At 35.1% G+C, this 23,057-nt stretch overlaps 1 protein-coding gene across 3 annotated transcripts in view; it reads right to left on the reverse strand.

Moving 5' to 3' along the window:
• Scn1a (sodium voltage-gated channel alpha subunit 1) overlaps positions 1 to 21,975 on the reverse strand; it is an 86,987-nt gene extending 65,012 nt beyond the window's left edge. For all 3 annotated transcript variants that reach the window (XM_077798670.1, XM_026411092.2, XM_077798665.1), the window contains exons 1-2: positions 21,673 to 21,975; positions 240 to 358 (exon numbers count right to left, since the gene is read on the reverse strand). In XM_077798670.1, coding sequence (XP_077654796.1) covers positions 240 to 358; positions 21,673 to 21,936 — 383 coding nt within the window. In that variant the 5' untranslated portion in view covers positions 21,937 to 21,975. The remainder of the gene's footprint in view (positions 1 to 239; positions 359 to 21,672) is intronic.
• Between the last annotated feature and the right edge of the window lie 1,082 nt (positions 21,976 to 23,057).

Below are 23,057 nucleotides of genomic sequence, written 5' to 3' on the forward strand. Positions count from 1 at the left end.
TGTTTTAGAAAGATAACAACTATACATACATATGTATACACATATGTAATGTTTAAGACTTTGTAAGTTCCCATGACATCTGTGCTTAATAAACTTTAAGAATAAGACTTTTCTAACAAAAGATGCAAAATGAGAGTGATAAAAGCTGTAGAGTATGAGTAATTTAATTTTGTATTTAGCTATAAAGCATTTACAGATTATGTATAAACAGTTAACATTAATCACTTGAAAAAGGATATGAATGTACCAAAATCTTAATAGCTATTTTCCTAAGAGGATTGAAGGGAGTTAAAATGTACAGGGCAGAGGTGGCACTGAACCGGAAGATGGCCTTCCCTTTATTCAATACTATAAAAGTCTGTAAGACAGGAACACAACACAAAAGTATAAAAGTGTAAACAATTTCAACTTTATTACCTGTTTTCTGTTATTTACTATAAGGAATAATTCCAATGTTGCACAAGAAATCAGGACGATCATAATTTATGATACATACCATGAAGAGAAACTATTACTGGATCTCTTCACTAAAGAGGAAATTTGATGACATCACTTACCTTTTACCTAATACTTACCTGTAATTTTATTGTACATAGGAAATTTAGCCAAGATAATTTATTTATTTTCTTAATATTTTAAAAGTTTGATTTAAATGAAATTCTTAAGTGGGTGAACATTTCACTTTCATTCTAAAAGTCTTTAAGACACTAAATTCCTTTTATAATGATTTCAGCTTTCGCAATTAAAATATCTTGAAAAATTAATCCTGTGGAATGCAAAATCATTCAATAGAGTTGATACTATTTTTGGAATAAAAATTTTGTTACCATCTTGCTTATAAAATAAACATTATCACTTTACTGGTAAATGAAAATAAAAGCAGTCACCCTCAAACACACTCTTGGATTAGATGGATGTGATCCAATAATTGATTTCTGGAGGCCAAGTTCCCTGGAGAGTGTCTGTTGACTGAGAGCGCTAAATTCTGTATTGGGATTTCTGAGTTAGCTGACACATTGAATTCTAATCCCAACTGACTTTATTGCATGTGATGATTTCTTTGCCCAGAAGAAAAGCTCAAAGTCCCCAAAGAACCTGGGATCCATGAATGTGAATGGAATTCCATTTCAAAACTAAGACTTATTTGATCACAATTGATAGTATGCAGAGAAAAAACTTTAAGAAGCAACATACAATAGTGTACAAAGGACTGTGACTCAGGGCTTTTAAAGGCACTTACTTATAGTCATAGCCAAAGGTAAGAGAAAGCTACTTTCTCTGTGAAGAACACATTATAGGAAGAGAATTTTAAGTTCGTTTATGTATCTATCTATCTATCTACCGATCGATCTATCTATCTATCTATCTATCTATCTATCTAATAACCCAGAACCTCATTCAAGTACTATGACATTGAGCTACCAGGTCAGCTTTTTTTTTTTTTTAATGTAAATTCACCCACTCTCTAAAGCCTTGTTTTTAGCTTTAGGATGCATATCTGTATAGAGCCTTTAATGACATAGCACTGTATCTTCATATTTATTTTCTAATAAGAACCTTTGATAATGGTTTATTCTTCACAGTTAGTCTTCAGGTCAGTAAGAGGTTTTACATTTCTTTTCCAACTACCATTTACAAATAGAATAAGATTTTCAAATAAGTAATTACTCCAACATATTTATGGAATTCCTCTTTGAAAATAGAACTTCCTAACTGGTATTGGAAGAAATATCCCAAATCTTCCATGAAAGTATGGTCCCTCAACTAATACTGGTAATTAAATTCAGCTGTGATAAGCTAAATACAAATATTTGAGAGTACAGCTTATTTAGAAACTTTTTAGACACTTTGATGAAACTTTGTCTATTGAATCTAATAATTTAAAAAAGGAGAAGGTTGTAGTTTGTATATCAGAGTTTCATATAGATTTTTTTAAAAATTAATTTTACTGCATTTTATAGAAGAGACCTCCCTTTTGCAACAGTAGAGAATCTCCACTTGAAACCCAACCTAACTACACTTCCTTTATTCTTTGTAAAGAAGTAAGTTCAGAAAACAAAAGAAAATTTTACCACAGAAAGTGAATTTACGGGAGCTGGTGATATAACTCAGGTGGTAGAGTGCTTGCCTCACATGCACAAGGTCCTGGGTTTAATCCCTAGCACCACATACACAAAAAATGTGTATTTACAGTGTTTGTGTGTGTGTGTGTGTGTGTCGACCTGTGTGCAGCACTTAGTTTCTGTTTTCCTCTGATCCATTCAGTGCATTTGCCCCTAAATGACATTGTGAAATCACCATAAATCATGAACAGACTTGTGGGATGCAAATACCTTTGCCCTAGGGAATATGAACATTCAAAGCCACAGAAGAGCAAAACTGAGCTAATTCTGGACTGTAGGGTCCACCTTTCACACCAACTGCAAATCTCCTTTCCTCAAAAACACCCCAAATAAAATCTGATAGAAATAATGGGGTCTAGAGTAGGAGAACCAGTAAAAATATGACACAGAATATATACTCTGAATCTAAGAATTTCCTCCTACCAGATAATATTATAAGATAACTTTGATTGATACAGTGGTACAAAGAGACAATGAAGAAGAAATTACAGCCTCATAGGTGGCCCAAACCATGGACTGGAGGGTGAGGGTGCTCAAGGTGGTTCTGATTGCAGCTCATAGGGACTCCTGCTCCTTGACCACCCTCAGCCTAAACCAGGAGCAGAGAAAATTCACCAAGAAAACAGAAATGAGGGAGAAGGCAGGGAAGCAAAAGGCAAAGGTGGAGAAACCAAAGAATGGGTGGGAGAGAGAGAAAAGTTTGCCTTGAGCACTAAAAAGTCAAAGAGGCAGGACTAAGAAACTTACCAGAGAAGTGCCTGAAAAGGAAGTGTGAAGGGTTGGAATTCAAAATGGTAAATGTAATGAAAGCACTGTACCCCTAATGCTGACAGCTAATTTTCACCCCAAAGTTCTTTGACAGATGAATTAATACTTAGACATAAAAGTTAAAGACCAATGGACATAATTATTAGTTGTTCAAGCCTTAGATGGAACTTTTTACTGATTTGAGGATGTATTTTTTTGTATGTGTGTGTGTATGTGTGTGTGTGTGTGTGTGTGTGTGTGTGTGTGTGTATAGGAGATTATTTTATAACCTGATATTCACACAACTTGGATGTGCATTGTGTAAATGTTTATAATTTGATTTTATAAATGGGCTAATGGTGTTCTACTACACAAAGTTTGTTCTTCACAAGATATACATATGGGCATGACATTTTTGCAAGAACTACCCAGGAGGGTGATGATAATGCCAACATTAACGGACAATGTTCATAGGATATTTTTCTGTGAGAGCTCTGCTTTTCAAGTGTTGAAATGTATGTGTTTTTGTACAAACTTCATGTTTTCCACTTTTTAGTGATCATGGGGTTATTTTCAGTAGACTCACAATAAAGCAAAAAATTATAGACTTGTATAGTAAATTGTATAGTAATTGTATGTATAGTAATTGTGTGTAGAATTTCAAATGTTATCGTTTTATGTTAGTAAGTTCCATATGGAACTTCAAATTTACTATTTGTAACTGATTTGATGCTTATTCCCTCATCTATCGGTATCCATCCTCTTTACATTTTCTTACACAGCCAAGAAGTTAACCATTCAGTTTGTAGTGTTAAGAATTAACAAAAGGGGGGCTGGGGATGTGGCTCAAGCGGTAGTGCAATCGCCTGGCATGCGCGGGGCACTGGGTTCCATCCTCAGCACCACAAAAAAATAAAATAAAGATGTGTCCACCGGAAAATAAATATTAAAAAATCCTAAAAAAAAAACCACAAGAATTAACAAAAGGATCGTGTATCCAAGGAAACTCAGACACATTTTTCTCCAAATAGTGGCACTGATGGTTTTGAAGGATGAGGAGAGTCAGAAAGAAACACTGTTGGCCTGGGGATGTGGCTCAAGTGGTATTGCGCTCTCCTGGCATGTGTGGGGTACTGGGTTCAATCCTCAGCACCACATAAAATAAAATAAAGATGCTGTGTCCACCGAAAACTGAAAAATAAATATTAAAAAATATTCTCTCTCTCTCCCTCTCTCTCTTAAAAAAATTAACACATTGCTAATTAAAAAAAAAAAAAACACTGTTTACTTACAACAAATGAGTAACTCCAGAATCTTAAAACATATGGACACTTGCCTTCTGCATTTTACACATAGAAAAGAGCTCTAAGAGGGAAAAATCCAAAGACTAGCCAAGATATCACCATACCTTAAACTATAAACAAATATTTTGTGACTTTAAGCAAATCAAGATTTTAAGAAATGTTTAATAGAGGATCAATTTTTTACTTTGGAAAAGAGCATATTAGGTGACATAGTAATATCTTAGCATCCCTTAAATCTACTTTGTGCATTTACACAATTCCTAAGGATAATTTGCTTTGCATTTAGTCACTTCAGTCAGTACAAAAGAACAGTTCAAAATTGATGGAGAAGAAAAGGTAGATATAGTAGCATCTAGTTTGAATTAGGTTTCTCCTTATACTCTGTGGCTAATCTGAATGTTGACATGATGGTGCATTTACCAGCACCAACAGTGTGACTTTTAGTAAAATTCTGTCACATCATGACTATCTTAAAGTTTGTTCCTCAGTTCATCTATTATGGGGCTGAAACAAACATTTTAATGGCATTCTATAAAAGAACTATAAGAAATTCATGACACCATTTAACATATGAGTAATTGTATGGCTGAAACAAGTTTGAAACATGGCTTTGTGACTGAATTCAAAAGTAGATTTTGTATGGGAAAAGTCACTTGACAGATATCTTTGCAGGAATCAACATTCACACATTAGGGGTTACATTTTTTTTAAAATAAGTATAGTTTCTGAAATCAAATAACATTTATTGAATACCTATATAATACATTGCTACAAAGTAGCATGAACCTGATTTTAAGTTCAATGCTGATTTTAATATAAAAGACATATATGAACTGTTTAGCACAATGTTTGCACATTCCTGTGCTACCAACTAAAAAGAAAACAAAGTTATGCACATCATGACTAAGAAGTTTATAAGCTAAAGAATGCTCAACTACCTATACTAACAGAAGTAAATTAGAAAAATTAGTGGAGGTTTACTTAGATCAGCATTGTCCAAGAGAAATATAATGTGAAATATAAATCTGAGTTACAGATACCATTGTAAATTTTTTAAGTGCCACATGAAAATAAATTTGAACAATGCTTCCTTTAACCCACATATCCAAAATATTATCACTTGAGAATGAAACCAATATCAAAAATTATGAGTTACTTTACATCTTTTTTGTTGTTGTTGTTCCAAATCTTCTAAATCTGCCATGGCTGTCTTCATGTGCTCAATAGTCACATGTGTGACCTGTATCGAACAGCATAGACCCAGACCTCAGCCATTCACCCTTCAGCTAGGTCAGATTCTCTTTACCAACCTTGCCAAGTTAAAAATATTTCTTGCTTTAAAGAAAACACAAGGAAGTGGTTATGTGGAAAAACTGATAAGTACTGCTGGTAATCAACACTATAATGATCTGTAAAATATAAGTAGGATTTATCTTATTAAGAAGGCAGACCCTGGAGTCAGATGTGAGGTTCAAAAGTTGGCTCTGTTGTCTGTTAGAGTGAGATTTTAGATTTTAGTTTTCTGGGTCTCAGTTACCTCATTTGAGAAATGATAATAAATGTACTTAGTTGACAGAGATGTTGTGATTCCAATTCAATTGGTCAAATTTTGATGCATAGTATCTTGTATCATTTTTAATTAAATAATGCAGATGATTCTGTAATAGCAGAGCTGTCAGTCTGTTTTTGTTAGGTAGTGATTTTTAAAAAAAAATCACTAGTACTTGACCAAATTATCAATGGTTATATTGTATACAAGTATTAAAATCTTTTCCCTCAATCTAATTATATGGTCAATAAGGAAATAATTATGTTACAATAGTTTGGCAGACATTACTTATTAAGCAATGCTTATTATGATCTGAAATCTTTTCCTGTATCTGGGTTTATAGATAGGGATTTGTTTATAATTTGTTGTCAAGATGAACATTGAATTTAATAACCCACTACTTTGCAGTTTCCTTTTCTAAAATATACCACTGCCTAAACCCAACTTTTTTCCTTATTAAAAAATGTGTTATTTTTAGTTATATATGATAGTATAATATATTTTGACATATCATACATACATTGAGTAGAGCCTATGTTTTTAAAAATACATAACTAAGACATAAACTCTTTGTGTTTCATCTACACTGTATCAGTAAATTGCCAAATAACAGGAATGACTTCAAGTTTACTGCTTTAACTTAGAAGAAAGCCATAGGCAAAGGAAAAAAGTAACACAAAAATGAGCATTATGATGAACAGTATTAAAAAGTAGCAATATTATGATGCATTAAATTTATCCATTGGCCTCAAAATAAAAGACAAACATTTTTAACATGTTTTTCTTTTCAGCTATATTCTGAAAATGTAAAAGTCATTTACTTTGAGCTTTGAGTATATTTTCTAACAAGGGGGAAATATGTAATTTTTTCCAGACCCCAAAGTCTATGTAATGTTTTCTTTTTCCTCCTCTGAGATGCTGGGGATTGAATACAGGGCCTTGTAAATGCTAGGCAAATTCTCTACCACTGAGCTACTATCTAGCCCTATGTGATACTTAATGAAGTATAATTCTGAATTAATGATACGTGGAAATTTATCTTGTAAAGAATGACACATGAACATGGTAACAGAGTTCTAAGTTGGGATATAACATATAAATTTTTCTTCTTGACATAGTCCTGTCAGTCAGGATAGGGAAATCTGGCTATAGCTCCTGCAGAGAGGTGGAATCCACCTTTCCCATCTGTATGCTTCTAGCTTGGGAACAACATCTAGCAGATAGGGGCAAATGACAGGTATGTGGCAAGAAAAAAGATGCTTCAAAGTTCTGGGTATGAAGAACAGTATAGAAGAACAAGAGATGCCTGTTAGTGCAGATCTCTGGGGACATTTCTCATTCTAGACCAATACCATGGCATCAAGTTCCATTTCTTTCCAGAGAATTTTTAAATGGTTTACCTGCTGTCCATTTATTGTAACATTTGGATTGAGGCAAAGATTTCCCTCCTTCTCTGGCTTATTGGAGAATGGAAAAGTTTTCTTGCAGGTTCTTGATCTGTCTCTGACGTGAGCATTTTTACCATTTAATTTTTTTTTCTCTCCTATTTTCAATTTTCCCCTTTAAATTAGGGATAACTAGCCTCGAAAAAAACTTAAGACACTTGTTTGGCTGCAGCCAATTGTAATATATAGGATTCATCTAGTTATAAATGTACTCTCTAAGACATGGATTAAAAATTAAAATGTCCACAGAGTGTGGGTGGCAGTTGGTACAGTAGGTACTTGACAATTTTTGGCAAGTGAGTCATTGATGCCAGATCTGATATTTCAAAACAAATCCTAAATATGAATTATTTTGTGGGTGGTGTGTGTGTTGGTGTTTGTGTGTGTGTGTGTGTATGAGAGAGAGAGAAAGAGAGAGAGAGAGAGAGAGAGAGATCTCCTGATTTATAAATGTTGGAAAATAATTTAAATATTTTAACAATATTACATGAGTCTAACAAAACAGATCTGTGGGATTAATGTCTCACAGTTGTTCAAAATTTCTGCTATAAGCTCTTATAGAGGAATAGAATTTGTACCCAGAGAAGAGAGTCCATAATATGGCTCATGTCTGTGCTTCAGATGGGTGGAATAGAGTGTTGGGCTGTTGGAGAGACAACCCTGCATGTGCCTGGCTAGAACTCGTCAGCCAGGGCTGTGGATACCTTGACGTCTGCCTCAGTGGAGCAATGGAGAGGACAAACATATATATGGTTGCTACCATATATAAAATGATGAAATCAGAAAGTGCAGTATTTTTTTCAGCTCTGAATCATCAGTACATACAATGAGTTTCATACAATATTAAATGCTCAGTTAGTCTCTCTTTTACTGGAAATTCTGAGTAAACTTGAGTTACGTTTTGATCGTAAATTTGCTGTGTGAGTAAATTATGAGCAAATTTTAAATAATGAACAAATTATTCCTCCTCAATTTCCCCATATCAATGGGGAGGACTATAATAATACCTACCGTAGGGTTGTTCTGAGGATGAAATGACATAAAACATCTCTATATCCTTAGTAAATTTTAAATTGTCAAATAAATACAAAAGTTAAAATATTAGTAGTGTGTCTCGTATGTCCGATGTACACAGAGAGGAACGTTTCTATTTCTCAAAGCAACACTAAGTTTCACACTGGGGTTTTCAGGTACAATATCTTTCCTTCCAAACTTCATATCTTAGAAAACGGTGCTATCACCTTTCCCCAGTCTGGTACCTAAATATTATACCTCAGGGATCCAAGATGAAAGACTAGAGGGAGGCTGCATTCTGTGTCGCTCTGGGACTGGGGATTCAAGTAGTGGAATACTGTTCCTCTGCCTGTCATTAGAGGACCCCCAACAGGTGCTTCCATGCAGGAATCACAGCCACCATGTGCACACAGGACTCCAGACTTCAGTGTCAGCACAGGGACCAAAACCATTAGCACCCGTGACAGATTCCTGGCCACTGCTCCCGCACAGGACAATTGGCCGCTGCCCACCTGCAGGATCTTTGGCCACCATTCCCATGTGAACCTCCATCTATTAACCCGGGGCTCCCTGAGTCACCTTCATCTTGGGACACTGCAACCACTACCCCAAAGTCCCCTCCCGTGGTAGTGTGCATCTGGGGACACCACACAGGGTCTGGAGACAGCTGCCAGCCACAGAGCTGCATCTCTGAACACGTTGCCCAATGCCACCACCGGGCCCCACCCAACCTAACACCTCATCACTGAAAGCAGCCACCTCCAACTTGAAACACCTTTGTTGCCATCTTTAGTTGTGGCAACTCCTAGCTTGGGACACCTGCCAGGGCTTAGACGCAATATCAAGGTACCCATGGTCCACAACTCCTCCCTCTTCCTGGCAGCTGCTAACCCAGCACAGTGCTTGCAGCTACACCGCTGTCAGTAGCTCACCAAACCTGGTCCAGAACTGCTCAATACAAAACAACTCTTTGTGACAGGTGTGCAGCCTCCAGAGCATAGCCCACAAGACCTCCAGAGAGAAAGGTTCCTGATTGGGAAGTAGAAAAGAAGGGAGTGAGTGAGATCTAGTCTAGAGACTAAATTAGAGACCAGGAATTGTGAGGTCTATACGTGATACAAGGAGATAAGACCAGGAACACACATCACACAATCAGATCCCAAAGGAGATCCTTGGGATGCATTCTCCCATAGGGGACCAGCAAGTGCTATACCCCATCTCCAGAAGCTCCACTCCCAAGACCAACCCTCTCACCCTAATATCCTTCATCAGCCTGAGGGTGAACATACCAGCAAATAACAGACAATCCCACCTATTGCGTGAGAAGGGAAGCAGGAAGGATACTGATCTCCAACAAAAAACAATCTTTGTATCTTCCTTTGAGATTTTTTTTCTTTCTCTTTTCACTCTCTCTCTTCTCCCGCCCTCACATCCCCAACATTTGTGAAACCAGGTACTTTTCATGAATTAGGCTATTGGGTTCTGGGATGTCTGAATAGTATATTGCAGTTGCGTTGTGTATTCTTTTATCTCCTATTTTTACATTTTTTATTTTACTAATATTTATGTTTATTTGGTTTTTGTACTCTCACTATTGTCTTCCCACTTACTTGTCTCCCCCAAATCACTTTCTCTCTCATCTCCTGCTACTAACCAGTTTCTTTAGATTCCTCTTTCATGCTTCCTAATATCTAATACCTCTATATTTTCACCTCCCAACTCCTTAACATCTCATCCTACAACTCACCCCTGGTTCTCTCTTTGTCTGCCATCAGAAATGGTTGACCCTTCTGCAAACCTACTGTTTATATTATAAATAATAATTAAACTCACCATTTCTGTCTATTGTGACAAAACCATAAATGTCTTAATAGCAGCTATTTGGTTTAAGGCTGTATATTGTTTGTATTGGGATCTGTTAATATTGTTCTCCCCCTTAAAAGACAGGTATTGGAATCCTGCAGGGACACTATAAGCCAATAGGGTAAAAAACTATAAAACCTCAGATCTGCAGTGCTAAAACGGAAGACACAGGAATAACATGAAAAAACAAGGGAAGAAAGTGCCCCTCCAAAACCAAGATATTACATTAATAGAATCCATGACCAGAACAGCAGAAGAAATGACAGAGAAGGCATTCAGGATATATATAATCAAAATGTTCTGTGAATTAAAAGATGATATAAGAGATCAAATGCAGGCAGCAAAAGATCATTTTGATAAAGAGCTACATAAGCAAATACAGAAAGCATAAGATTACTTCAATAAGGAGATAGAGGTTCTGAAAAAAAAGAAAAAAAACCAGAAATCCTTGAAATGAAAGAAATAATAAACCAAATTAAAAACTCAATAGAAAGTCCCACCAATAGATTAGATCACTTGGAAGAGAGATTCTCAGACAATGAAGACAAAATATATAACCTTGAAAAGAATATTGACCACACAGTGAAGATGGTAAGAAACTATGAGCAGAACATTCAAGAATTATGCAATAACATAAAAAGACCCAATTTAAGAATTATTGAAATAGAGGAAGGCATAGAGTTACAAACCAAAGGAATGAACCATCTATTTAATGAAATAATATCAAAAAAATTTCCAAACATGAAGAATAAATTGGAAAATCAAATACAATAGGCTAACAGGACACCAAACATACAAAATCACAACAGATCCATACCAAGACATATTATAATGAAAGTGCCTAGCATACAGAATAAGGAGAGAACATTAAAAGCCACAGAGAAAGGAATCAGATTACGTATGGGGGAAACCAATTAGGATATCAGCAGATTTTTCAACCCAGACCCTGAAAGCTAGCAGATCCTGGAACAACATATACCAAGCTCTGAAAGAAAATTGATGCCAACCAAGAATCCTATATCCAGCAAAATTAAGCTTTAGGTTTGATGATAAAATAAAAATCTTCCATGATAAACAAAAGTTAAAAGAATTTGCAACTAGAAAGCCTGCACTACAGAGCATCCTTGGCACAATATTCCATGAGAAGGAAATGAAAAATAATGAAAATCAGCAAAGGGAGGTATTACCCTAAAGGAAAAACTAATCAAAGGAGAAACAACGTCAGTCAAGTTAAATACCAAAAATAAACAAAAATGACCGGGAATACAAATCATGTCACAGTAATAACCCCAAATGTTAATGGCCTAAACTCACCAATCAAAAGACATAGATTGGCAGATTAGATTTAAAAATGGGCCCAAGGGTTGGGGTTGTGGCTCAGTGGTAGAGAGCTTGCCTCGAACACATGAGGCCCTGGGTTCGAACCTCAGCACCACGTAAAAATAAATAAACAATAGAGGTCCATTGATAACTAAAATAAATAAATAAATAAGAAATCTTTTTAAAAAATAAAAAATAAACAAAATAAAAATGGGCCCAACAATATACTGCCTTCAAGAAACTCATAGGAAATGATATTCATAGACTGAAGGTGAAAGTTCAGGAAAAAAAACATACCACTCACATGGACTGTAGAAGCAAGCAGGGATTTCCATCCTCATATCAAATAAAGTAGACCAGGCCAAAGTTGATGAAAATGGATAAAGAAAGACATTTCATACTGGGAAACATAAATCAACAAGACATAGCAATTATAAATATTCCCAAAACAATGGAGCATCTACGTTCATCAAACTCTTCCAAAGTTCAAGAGTCAAATAGACCACAACACAATAATTATGGGTGACTTAAACACATATCTTTCACCACTGGATAGATCGTCCAAAGAAAACTATATAACTTAATAATACAATAAATAACTTGACTTAAGAGACATGTATAGAATATTTACCCATCAACAAGTGAATACACTTTCTTCTCAGACACACATGGATCCTTCTCTAAAATAGACCATACGTTATGCCAAAAAGCAACTCTGAGCAAATATAAAAAAGTAGAGATATTACCCTGCCTTCTATCATATCATAATGGAATAAGATTAGGAATCAATGATAGAATAAAATACAGAAGATACTCCAACATCTGGAGACTAAATAATATGCTATTGAATGAACAATGAGTTGCAGAAGACATCAAGGAGGAGATTAAAAAATTCTTAGAGGTAAATGAGAACAATGATACGACATAATAAAATCTCTGGGAAACTATGAAGGCTGTACTAAGAGGAAAGTTTATTGCATGGAATTCATTCTTTAAAAGAAGGTCAACAGATAAATGACTTAACATTACATTTCAAAGCCCTAGAAAAAGAAGAACAAATAAACCCTCAAAGCAGTAGAATACAGGAAATAATTAAAATCAGTGCTTAAATCAATTAAATTGAAACAAAAGAAACAATTGAAAAAACTGACAAAACAGAAAGTTGGTTCTTTGACAAAACAAATTAATTTGATAAACCCTTAGCCATGCTAATGAAAAGAAGAAGAGAGAATACTCAAATTACTACCATCTGTGATGAAAAAGGAAATATTATAATGCACACTACAGAAATACAGAAGATAATTAGAAATTATTTTGAAAGTTTATACTCCAATAAAAAAGAAAATATTGAAGGCATTGACAAATTTCCAGAGTCACATGATTTGTCCAAACTGAATCAGGATGATATGCACAAGTTAAACAGATCAATTTTAAGCAATAAAATAGAGGATGCCATCAGGATCCTACCAACCAAGAAAAGCTTAAGACAGATGGATACTCAGCTGAGTTCTACAAGACCTTCAAAGAAGAAATAATACTAATACTCCTCAAATTATTTCATAAAGTAGAAAAAGAGGGAACACTTCCAAACTCATTCTATGAGGCCAATATCATCACCCTGATTCCAAAACCAGGCAATGACATATTAATAAAAGAAAACTTTTGACCAATATCTCTAATCAACATAGATGCAAAAATTCTCAATAAAATTCTGGCAAATCAAATGCAAAAGCATATCAAAAAGATAGTGCACCACAATCAAGTGAGGTTTATGCCAGGGATGCAAGGTTGGTTCAACATATGAAAATCAATAAACATAATTCACAAGAATCATATGATCATCTCAATAGATGCAGAAAAAGCATGTGAAAAAATACAACACCCCTACAAGTTCAAAATACTAGAAAAACTAGAGATAACAGGAACATATCTCCACATTGTAAAAACTATCAATGCTAAGCCCCAGGCCAACATCTTTCTAAATGGAGAAAATTTGAAAATATTCCCTCCAAGAACTGAAACAAGACAGGGATACTCTCTTTCACCACTTCTATTTAAAATAGTTTTTGAAACTCTAGCAAGAGAGATTAGACAGATGAAAGAATTAAAGGGATATGGAAAAGAACTCAAACTATCACTAGTTGCTGATGACATGATTCTATACCTAGAGGATCCAAAAAAAATTCCACCAGAAAACTTCTAGAACTAATAAATGAATTCAGCAAAGCAGCAGGATACTAAATCAACACCCAAAAATCAAAGGCATTTCTGTACATCAGTGACAAATCCTCTGAAAGAGAAACTAGAAAAACCACCCCATTTACAATAGCCTCAAAAAAAATATTTGGGAATTGACTTAACAAAAGAGGCAAAATACCTCTAAAAGGAAAACTAAGAACACTAAAGAAAGAAATTAAAGAAGATATTAGAAGATAAAAAGTTTTCCTTTGTTCTTGGATAAGCAGAATTAATATTGTCAAGATGACCATACTATCAAAAGCACTATACAGATTCAATGTGATCCCAATCAAAATCCCAATGACATTCCTCATAGAAATATAAAAAGCAGTCATGAAATTCATCTGGAAAAATAAGAGACCCAGATAAGCCAAGGCAATCCTTAGCAAGAAGAGTGAAGCAGGCGGCATCACTATACCAGACCTTAAACTATACTACAGAGCAATAGTAACAAAAATGGAATGGTACTGACACCAAAATTGACTTGTAGACCAATGGTACAGAATGGAGGACACAGAGACAAACCCTCATAAATAAACTCATCTCAAATTAGACAAAGGCGCCAAAAACATATATTGGAGGAGAAAAGATAGCCTTTTCAACTAATGGTGCTGGGAAAACTAGAAATCCAAATGCAGCAAAATGAAATTAAGCCCCTATCTCTCACCACGCAAAAAAAACTCAACTCAAAGTGGATCAAGGACCTAGGAATTAAACCAGAGACCCTGTGCCTAATAGAAAAAAAATTAGGTCCAAATATTCATCATGTTGGATTAGGCCCTGACTTCCTTAATAAGACTCCTATAGCCCTAGAAATAAAATTGAGAATCAATAAATGGGATGGATTCAAACTGAAAAGCTTCTTCTCAGCAAAAGAAACAATCAGTGAGATGAATAGAGAGCCTGCAGAATGAGAGCAATTTTTTCCCACAGGCACATCAGAGAGAGCACTAATCTCTAGGATATATAAAGAACTCAAAAATATTAACACCAAAAAACCCAATCAATAAATGGGACAAGGAACTGAACAGACACTTCTCAGAAGATGATACATAATCAATCAACAAATATATAAAAAGATGTTCAACATCTCTAGCAATTAGAGAAATGTAAATCAAAACTACTCTAAGATTTCATCTCACCTCAGTGAGAATGGCAGCTATTAAGAATCAAAACAACAATAAGTGTTGGTGAGGATATAGGGAAGAAGGCATACTACTAATACAGTGCTGGTGGAATTGCAAATTGGTGCAACCATTATAAAAAGCAGTATGGAGATTCCTTGGAAAATTTGGAATGGAACCACCCTTTGACCCACCTATCCCACTACTCATTTATACCCAAGTGACTTAAAAACTGCATTCTACAATGACGCAGCCACAACAATGTCTATAGCAGCACAATTCACAATAGCTAAATTGTGGAACCAACATTGATGTCCTTCAACAGATGAATGGATAAAGGAAATGTGGTATATATACAGAATAGAATATTACTCAGCATTTAAAAAAATAAAATCATGGCATTTGAAGGTAAATGGAGTTGGAGAATATTATGCTAAATGAAGTAAGCCAATCCCCAAAAAACAAATGCCAAATGATTTCTCTGATATGTGGATGCTGATTCATAATGGGAATGCGGGGTTGGGGCATGGGAGGAATGGAGGAACTTTAGATAGGGCAAAAGGGAGAAAAGGGAAAAGACGGGGTGTGGCGTTAGGAAAGATGATGGAATGACATTGACATCATTACCCTAAGTATATGTATGAAGACATGAATGTTGTGACTTTACTTTTTGTACAACCAGAGACATGAAAAATTGTGCTCTATATGTGTACTATGAATTGAAATGCATTCTGCTGTCATGTATAGCATATTAGAATAAATATATAAACTTAAAAAAATTATACCTTGTGTGTCTATCTAGCATTCTCTATTTCCATTGTCACAGTACTAGACCAAACCTCCATAAAGATTCCCAACTTATTTTCTTTTGTCAAATTGTTCATTCTGTTCTCCATAGAGAAGCTGGAGTGATTTTTTTAAAAAAATATTTTTATACCTTTATTTTATTTATTTATTTTTATGTGGTGCTGAGGATCAAACCCAGCGCCTTGCATGCTAGGTAAGTGCTCTTACTGCTAAGCCATAACCCCAGCCAAGCTACAGTGATTTTTTTTTTAACAACATAATGTGGACCCTGTCACTCCAATACTCACAACATTCTAGAGAATTCATTTTCCTTTCAAGATACACTTCAAACACTTCAAGATCTACTAACATGTGCCTTTATCTACCAGGCCACCTCCCTAACCTCATCTTACTCTCTGCTTATGTTTTATGCTCAGTCCTATTACATGACTTCTTATAAGTTATTCCCTTCCCCTGCAAGACTCATCTCTGTCATCCTTTTGGGTCTTCAGATCCAAATTCAAATGCTACTTCCTTTCAAAGTCACACAATTTAAGTTTCCTGGACTGACTGTCTCTGAAAAAAGATGCTTAGTACCCTATTAGAATCTGGTGGAAAATGTAATCCTAATCACTTAGAAGCTGTTCCAGACCACCGAGTCACCAAGATTTTAGTTCTTACATGGGAAGGCGATGCTCAAGCAGTGAAGTCAGGGTTTGAAAACACTGCCAGTCCAGGAGACATGACTTATGGTTTGCAAAGTGGCCTGAGTAGAGGGGCAGGATAGCAGTTGTAGGCGTATTAAGATTCTACCACTGACTTTTCTTTTCCACTGATCTCATTAGTGCTATAACCACAAACCCAAAGGGGCCACAGGACTTCGTGGATCTGGTTTTAAACCTAGTCTCTTACTTATTAGCTTTGGGTCAAAGAAAAACTACTTAACTCCAGTTTCATTAGTTTTAAATAAAGACAAGTGCTATGTTGGAAGGACACATGGATTAAATAAGAATTTTAAATATCTTGATGCATAATATATAGAATACATAGGTTTTGTTATGACTTGTCTAGCATGACTTTTATTTTCTAATTGTCTCTATTCTTTTCAATTTAGGAAAAAAGTCTATGTTCATAGTCTACTTATGTAGGTCGAATGGAAATGACCCACTCCTCAGCAACCTGGGCCAAAAATACTCTCATATACTTGTGGCCACAGTAATTGATTCAGAGAATACCAGGTAGCCTAATTAGAAGGAATTCTAGGACATTTGTTAGAGGTTTTGAAGAAAATATGAGCCTTTTTCTTGGGTTACTAGACTGTAGGATGTTATCTTAGCACTACTGGTGGCAATTTCTCCCACCTTGTGGGATAACCAGTCTATAAATGAAGCCAGCGTGGGTAAAAGCAGAGCTCAAAATGGAAAAGGACTGTCCTGATAACGTCATTTTAGGTAGAGTCTTTTCATAGTAAAACCAGACTGAGCCGAAACATTTTCTTTTTCTTTTTTTCTCCTGAAAGTACTTTCTGTTGGTTTTGGTCACTTTCATTTGAAGGATCTCTTACTTTATGAAAGGCATCCAATAAATGTTAACTATCATTTTATTTACCAACATCATCTTGGGACTTTGTGAGTCAGAGACTGGAAGGTGACAAAAAAGAAAGGGGCATAAAGGAAAAATGATATATGGGAAAAAGGAAGATTTAGAAGTCAGCTTCAGTGCTTTGGATGAAAGGGAGAGGCCGGGTGACTGGCTGTTACAGAGGAGCCAATATGCAAAGAACCATTGGCAACGTGACACCGACTATATGACAATTCATAAAACCCTAAGTTTTTAACTATCAATTATTTTTCTGATTTTATATTAAATTACTTTTGCAAGAAAAAACTTCCTCAGAATGATTTAAAATAACACAAACAAAAAATAATAAAATAACACCCTAAAATAACAATTAAAATTCCAATAACAATAACAGACCAGGCATAAATTAGCAGCCTCTCTTGCAAGACTTCCAATGCAGGCTCAGAAGAGAGGGAGTGCACATAGTTTTCGGAAAGATGATCAGTTGTATTTAAGTACTCCAAGAGACAATCAGGAGACAGTCAAGGACAGAGTACAGTTTTTAAGTGAATACATTTCTACATTGCATAATTAACAAACTTTTTTTCCTGCTGATCTAAAATATCTCATTCTATTTCCAGTAAACTGCCACACTGTCAAAAGGATATTTCTTCCCATGGTACTAATGAGTCATCTGTAATTTTAAGGACATAAGAACAGAGGAATTTTCTGTAATAAAGAGCAAGTGAAGAATTTGAATGTATAGACACATGGTGCATCAACCCGAGCTATGAACAGAAACTGAAATACATCCCATAAAAGGGGGAAAAGATGTGTTCACAAGCAAAATGTGCCTATTATACAGCTAAAGTAAACAAACAAATAAACAAAACCCCCAACCTGGATTCATGTTCTGAAGGTCACTTGTTCAGGGCAGATGAATTACATAAAATTCTGTGACTTTATTATGATAGCATTTTTTTTCTTAGTTCTTACCTGGGACTTCTGAAGGCTCAAAACATCTGAGAGTCTGTAAAACACCTAATGATCCCTGCATCAGGAATGTTCATGAGATGGTTACTACTATTTCTTCAGTTATTATTATAATACCACGGATCATGGTTTCAACTATTCTAACAATTTTAGTAGAATATTTGAATATTATATAATTTGCACATTTGAAACTGGGGCATAGAGGATAAAAATATGTGGGCATATGTCAATGGAAAATACACCAGCAGCAGTGATGTTTCCATAAGCTCATGGACATTGTCTTTGTAAAAGATCACAGTGAACTTTAGTGTTATGTCATTTACATTCACATAAAGTTTCTGCATGTATGACATTGCACTTAGACCCAAACTATAAAGACTGGGTTCTGAAACCATTTTTACAGTCAATGCTATTGCTAGAATGTTTGCTCCTTCTAAAACTCATGTTGAAATGTAATTGCCATTGTTGTGGTATTAAGAGGTGGGGCCTTTCAGAGATGATTAGATCATAAAGGCTGCACCTGCATGGGTAGGATTGATGCCACTGTAAAGGGTGAATTCAGGCCACACTTGCTCTCCTTTGTCTTACACTTGCTGCCTTTCTTACCCAGGTGCTAGTCCCTCAATCTTGGGCTTCTCAGTCTCCAGAATTGTGAGCTACTAACTTTCTGCTCATTTTAAATTGCCCAACCTCTGGTATTATGTTATAGTAGCACAAAGGGACTAAAATGGTCATCTTGATTTATTTATTCTATATGTTACTAAAAAAGAAACCAGATGCTTGATACGTTATCAAATGACAGATTAACTGTAGTATTAAGAGTTCAACTTTGGGGAAGCCACTGGCCTAACTGATGTTTGCATATTTCACCTCAGTTTGCAAAACAGATTTATATCCCTAATATCATCAATCATGGGAAATCTCACTCCAAGAAACATTTTACTTACTGATTTTTCCACCATTTGACCCTTCAGCTACACCAAAAGTATTGTGTGTGCACTATATTGTTTTAATGAAGAACACATTACCAATCTCAGATAAAGTCTCTAAATAAAATCAGTTATCAAATATTAAAAGAAATATTACTTTTAAAAGTTTGAAATTTTGTTAAGCTACTCCAAGTTTAATCAGAGAAAATTCACTCAGAATTGAGGAAGACTATTCCTCAATATTGAAATAATCCACTTATAAAAGAAAGATTAAAAACTTCCTGTAAACTGCCTGTGTACTAGTACACAGTTTACAGGAAGTTTTAAAACATAAAAATTTAAAAGAAGGAAATGTCAGATGCATAGGTAAATCATGAGCATAAACCACGCCATGTTGGTTTTTAAGGATTTCAGCCCTGCAAAAAAATTGTGTTCGTTTTGGTGCTAAATGACTTACATTTGAAGATTTGCTTGATGTCAGCTCAATGTGAAAGCAAGAGATGTACGTTACCTTGGGGAAATCTCCTTCCTGATAACAATATTTCTCTTATCAGGTTGTTCTGCTTACACACTGTGATTTGTTCCAAAATGTCAGAATATTTTTTCTTCCTCAAACAATATGCATTTGAAGATAAGGATGGACAATATTAATGGCAAGTTTAGATGGGAGCCTAACAAAGTTTGGTTAACAGTTCATTTCCTCAGAGAAGGTCTTTTACCCTCAATTTAAAGACCTTTAGGTATTTTGAAAGAGTTTGCCTTATTTTGTTTTTCTTTATGTCCTTTGTTATATATAATTCATTATGGACTTATTGTTTTCAAGAGCGGGGGAATTCCCCACAAGACAATAGGTTTTATCAGTCTGAAAGCTCTTTTATTTAAAAGAAAAGATTGATTGGATGGTCTGGTTTCCACATAGAGACTTAGTACCTTTTCAACATGAAAAAGTTTGGTTCCTCTCAAAACACTCATTTATATTTTCACAAAAAAAGACAAAGTGTAGGAGTTGGGAATACTAGATTTTACCCCTGTGTGATGAAGGGGTGGACACGTTTGGCTTTAATAATTTTTAAATGGTGTTTGCCAACAGAGAACGGGAACTGGATGTCTGAGGGTAGCTACAGGCCTGCTGTGGTTGTAGTTCAGTAACCCATCACAAGAAGAGCCTCTGGGGAGACTGGATATATCCAATGACTATAAATGATGAATAATATCTACATGCTGTGAATGGATTTCTGAGTGAGAAACATCAAAGTCTACTTAAATATTAAAGAATTTTAAATGCAATGTTAAATAACTGGATTATTTGCAGTTTCCCATTCCTCATACAAATAAAACTCTCACAGTTTGTTTAATTTGAGCTTTGGTTTTTCAGATATCAAATTAAGGTAATTTTCAAAGAACTGATTTGATGACGAACTGCAAATTCTCTCATAGTTTCAATGGCAATCACGAAATAATCTCTCTTATAAACTAAGGTTTGACAATACAGTGTTAAAAAGCAACGTTAAATAAAAGAAAATGAAACCTATGGAAAAAGGATTCTTTGTCTCTGCCATAAATTGGGTTAATCAGTTTTTGAAAAAGAAAAATATGTTACACTTAATCTGGCTATATCCTGAAGAGTTTAAAAAAATGTAAACATGGAAAGAGTCATCTTCCTTGTTATGCTTTTGCCTCTGAAGCTTTAGAAGTCAATTAGAAGTGATTTACAAACCATCTTGAATTCACATAGTAAAATTGCCAAACTTCGTGTGTGCATTCAACAAACACTAACTACGAACAAAACTGTGGTAGCAATAAAAAATCCCTTAAAATTCTGAGGATATTTTAAGGCCCCTGTCCAATTAAGTCTTTTATTTGTTTAGTCACATTTATTTTCTAACCTTTCACCCAGAGTTCCCAAATGTATTGTTTGGTAAAAAGATAATAAAAGGTAGCAAAATAACCAAAGTCATACATTCAACTAAAAATCCATATAGTAACTTTTTTTTTGATTTTCTGTCAGTGATTCCTTTTTGGTTTGGTGAAATCACGTTGGTAATAAAAGATTAGGTGCTTAATACCAGGTATTCATTTCAAGCATGGATACAGAAAACTTATGCATTAAAATATCATTTATAAATGGTTCTTCAGAATTTTACATTTTTGCTAATTTTTACCAATGTCAAAACATTTCTACCAAAATATCAACTAATTTTAAAATTGCAGTTGATGTAGTTATTTTCCATGTGGAAAAGTTTCTTTAGGAAATTGATCAATGTATTGCTTTTAATGATACAGAAATTAGAAAATCAACAATATTGAATTTTCTTTCATGAGAAATTAATACTAATATTTTCTTAAGTTTTTGTAACTCATGATGATTTCCAGATTTCCAAGCGCAGAAAGTACATAAATTGCATAGTAAATGTAATTTCTGGGGAAAATAACTCATTAGCTTAGCTGCCTACAACTAACATTTATTTTTAGGTATCTGTCATAGCGCATTTGGGACAGTTTCATATGTTATAATTGATTTACTTCTCATGCATATGCATAAAACACCCACAAATGTGTCTTATTTCTAAATAGAAGGATAATTAAGACTGTGCTAATTTAGTATGGCATTGCTACAATGGTCCAACATATGCAGTAGGCAATTAGCAGCAAAATATGCCTGACAAAAAACACTCACTTTCTTATTGATATAGTAGGGGTCCAGGTCCTCCAGAGGTTCTGACACCATCTCTGGAGGAATGTCTCCGTAAATAAAGGGAAGGTTCTTTCCAGCTTCCAAGTCACTGTTTGGCTTTGGGCCATTTTCATCATCATCTTTTTTGTCTGGTTTGGGATTCTTAGCCTTTTCTTCTGCAATGCGTCTTTCAATAGCCGCAAGAGATTCTCTGGTGAAGAAGTTGAAGCTGTCAGGTCCTGGTGGTACAAGCACTGTTTGCTCCATCTTGTCATCCTGCACATTTTAATTACCATTTACTCTGCAGTTGAAATCCCTAAGGAAGAAAAAACAGAGATATATTAAGGAGAAGGTTAAGAGCTGTTAATATTTATAATACTTGTCATGAAATATGACCTTGAGGATTTAGCATTTTGTTTTTTCCTCAAATTGAAAAGTAATTGCTTAATAAAAATTCTTAACGAATCTGTTTCCTGTATAGCATTCTGTTCAGCACCCTATGTTTATGAACTCTTGTTCTTTACTGCTACAGGATCTGGGCCACATCAAGAAGTTGTTCAAATATAGTTTAACCAAAATACATTAGGTTAATTGCCAATACTTCACTAATGGGATGTCCACCCTGAAACCCACCCAGAAGACAGAGATGGTGCACTTACAGACACAAAAGATAGTACAGTCATGTCAACTAGGATAAAGTGGAAAGGAGCTATCTCTGAGAAGACATAATATGCAATCCCTTGGGCCTGACAAGTCACTCCTGGCCATGCAGGTCAGAGTAGGTTGCTGCAGTCAGCTTTAATGGCCAATCAAATAGTCACTGGTGTCCTAAGTGGTCCTTCATCTGCTCTGAGATTTGAGATGACTAGAGCTGTGACTTACTCACTTCATTAAACATGGTAAGGTTGGCTGACCAGAACACAGGTGGGAAAAAAAGTCTAAGGTTAGACAAATGTCATGTATGTGACTGATTAAGAATGAGAGAAATAGTAGGTTGGGGAATTACTTGATTGGGTCTGGGATGGGAGAAGATAGTTGTAGGTATAGGATACAGCAGAAATCTCCTATTGTAAGAAACCCAAAGATTCAAGAGCAGACAGTGCCATAAACTCAATAGGAACTGAAATGTTTTTCTTCACTAAAGCAATAATGATATTCTTGCTGATTCTATAGTCCAATAGTGCTAAACGTATTAAAAAGACCTGAGGCAAAACTCACAGCTCCATCTAGCAGAGTCAGACCTGATTTGATGCCAGAGGACAAATCCCAGATGTATTGTTTTAAGGCATATTTAATATGAGCTCAAATTTCACAGATATTACTGTGCCAAAACTTCCCAGAGCTCAGGCTCAAATTTTACTTGGATACCACATTAACTCATTGAGCTC

Source organism: Urocitellus parryii, chromosome 1 (assembly GCF_045843805.1).
Source record: "Urocitellus parryii isolate mUroPar1 chromosome 1, mUroPar1.hap1, whole genome shotgun sequence".
Classification (NCBI taxonomy): domain Eukaryota; kingdom Metazoa; phylum Chordata; class Mammalia; order Rodentia; family Sciuridae; genus Urocitellus; species Urocitellus parryii.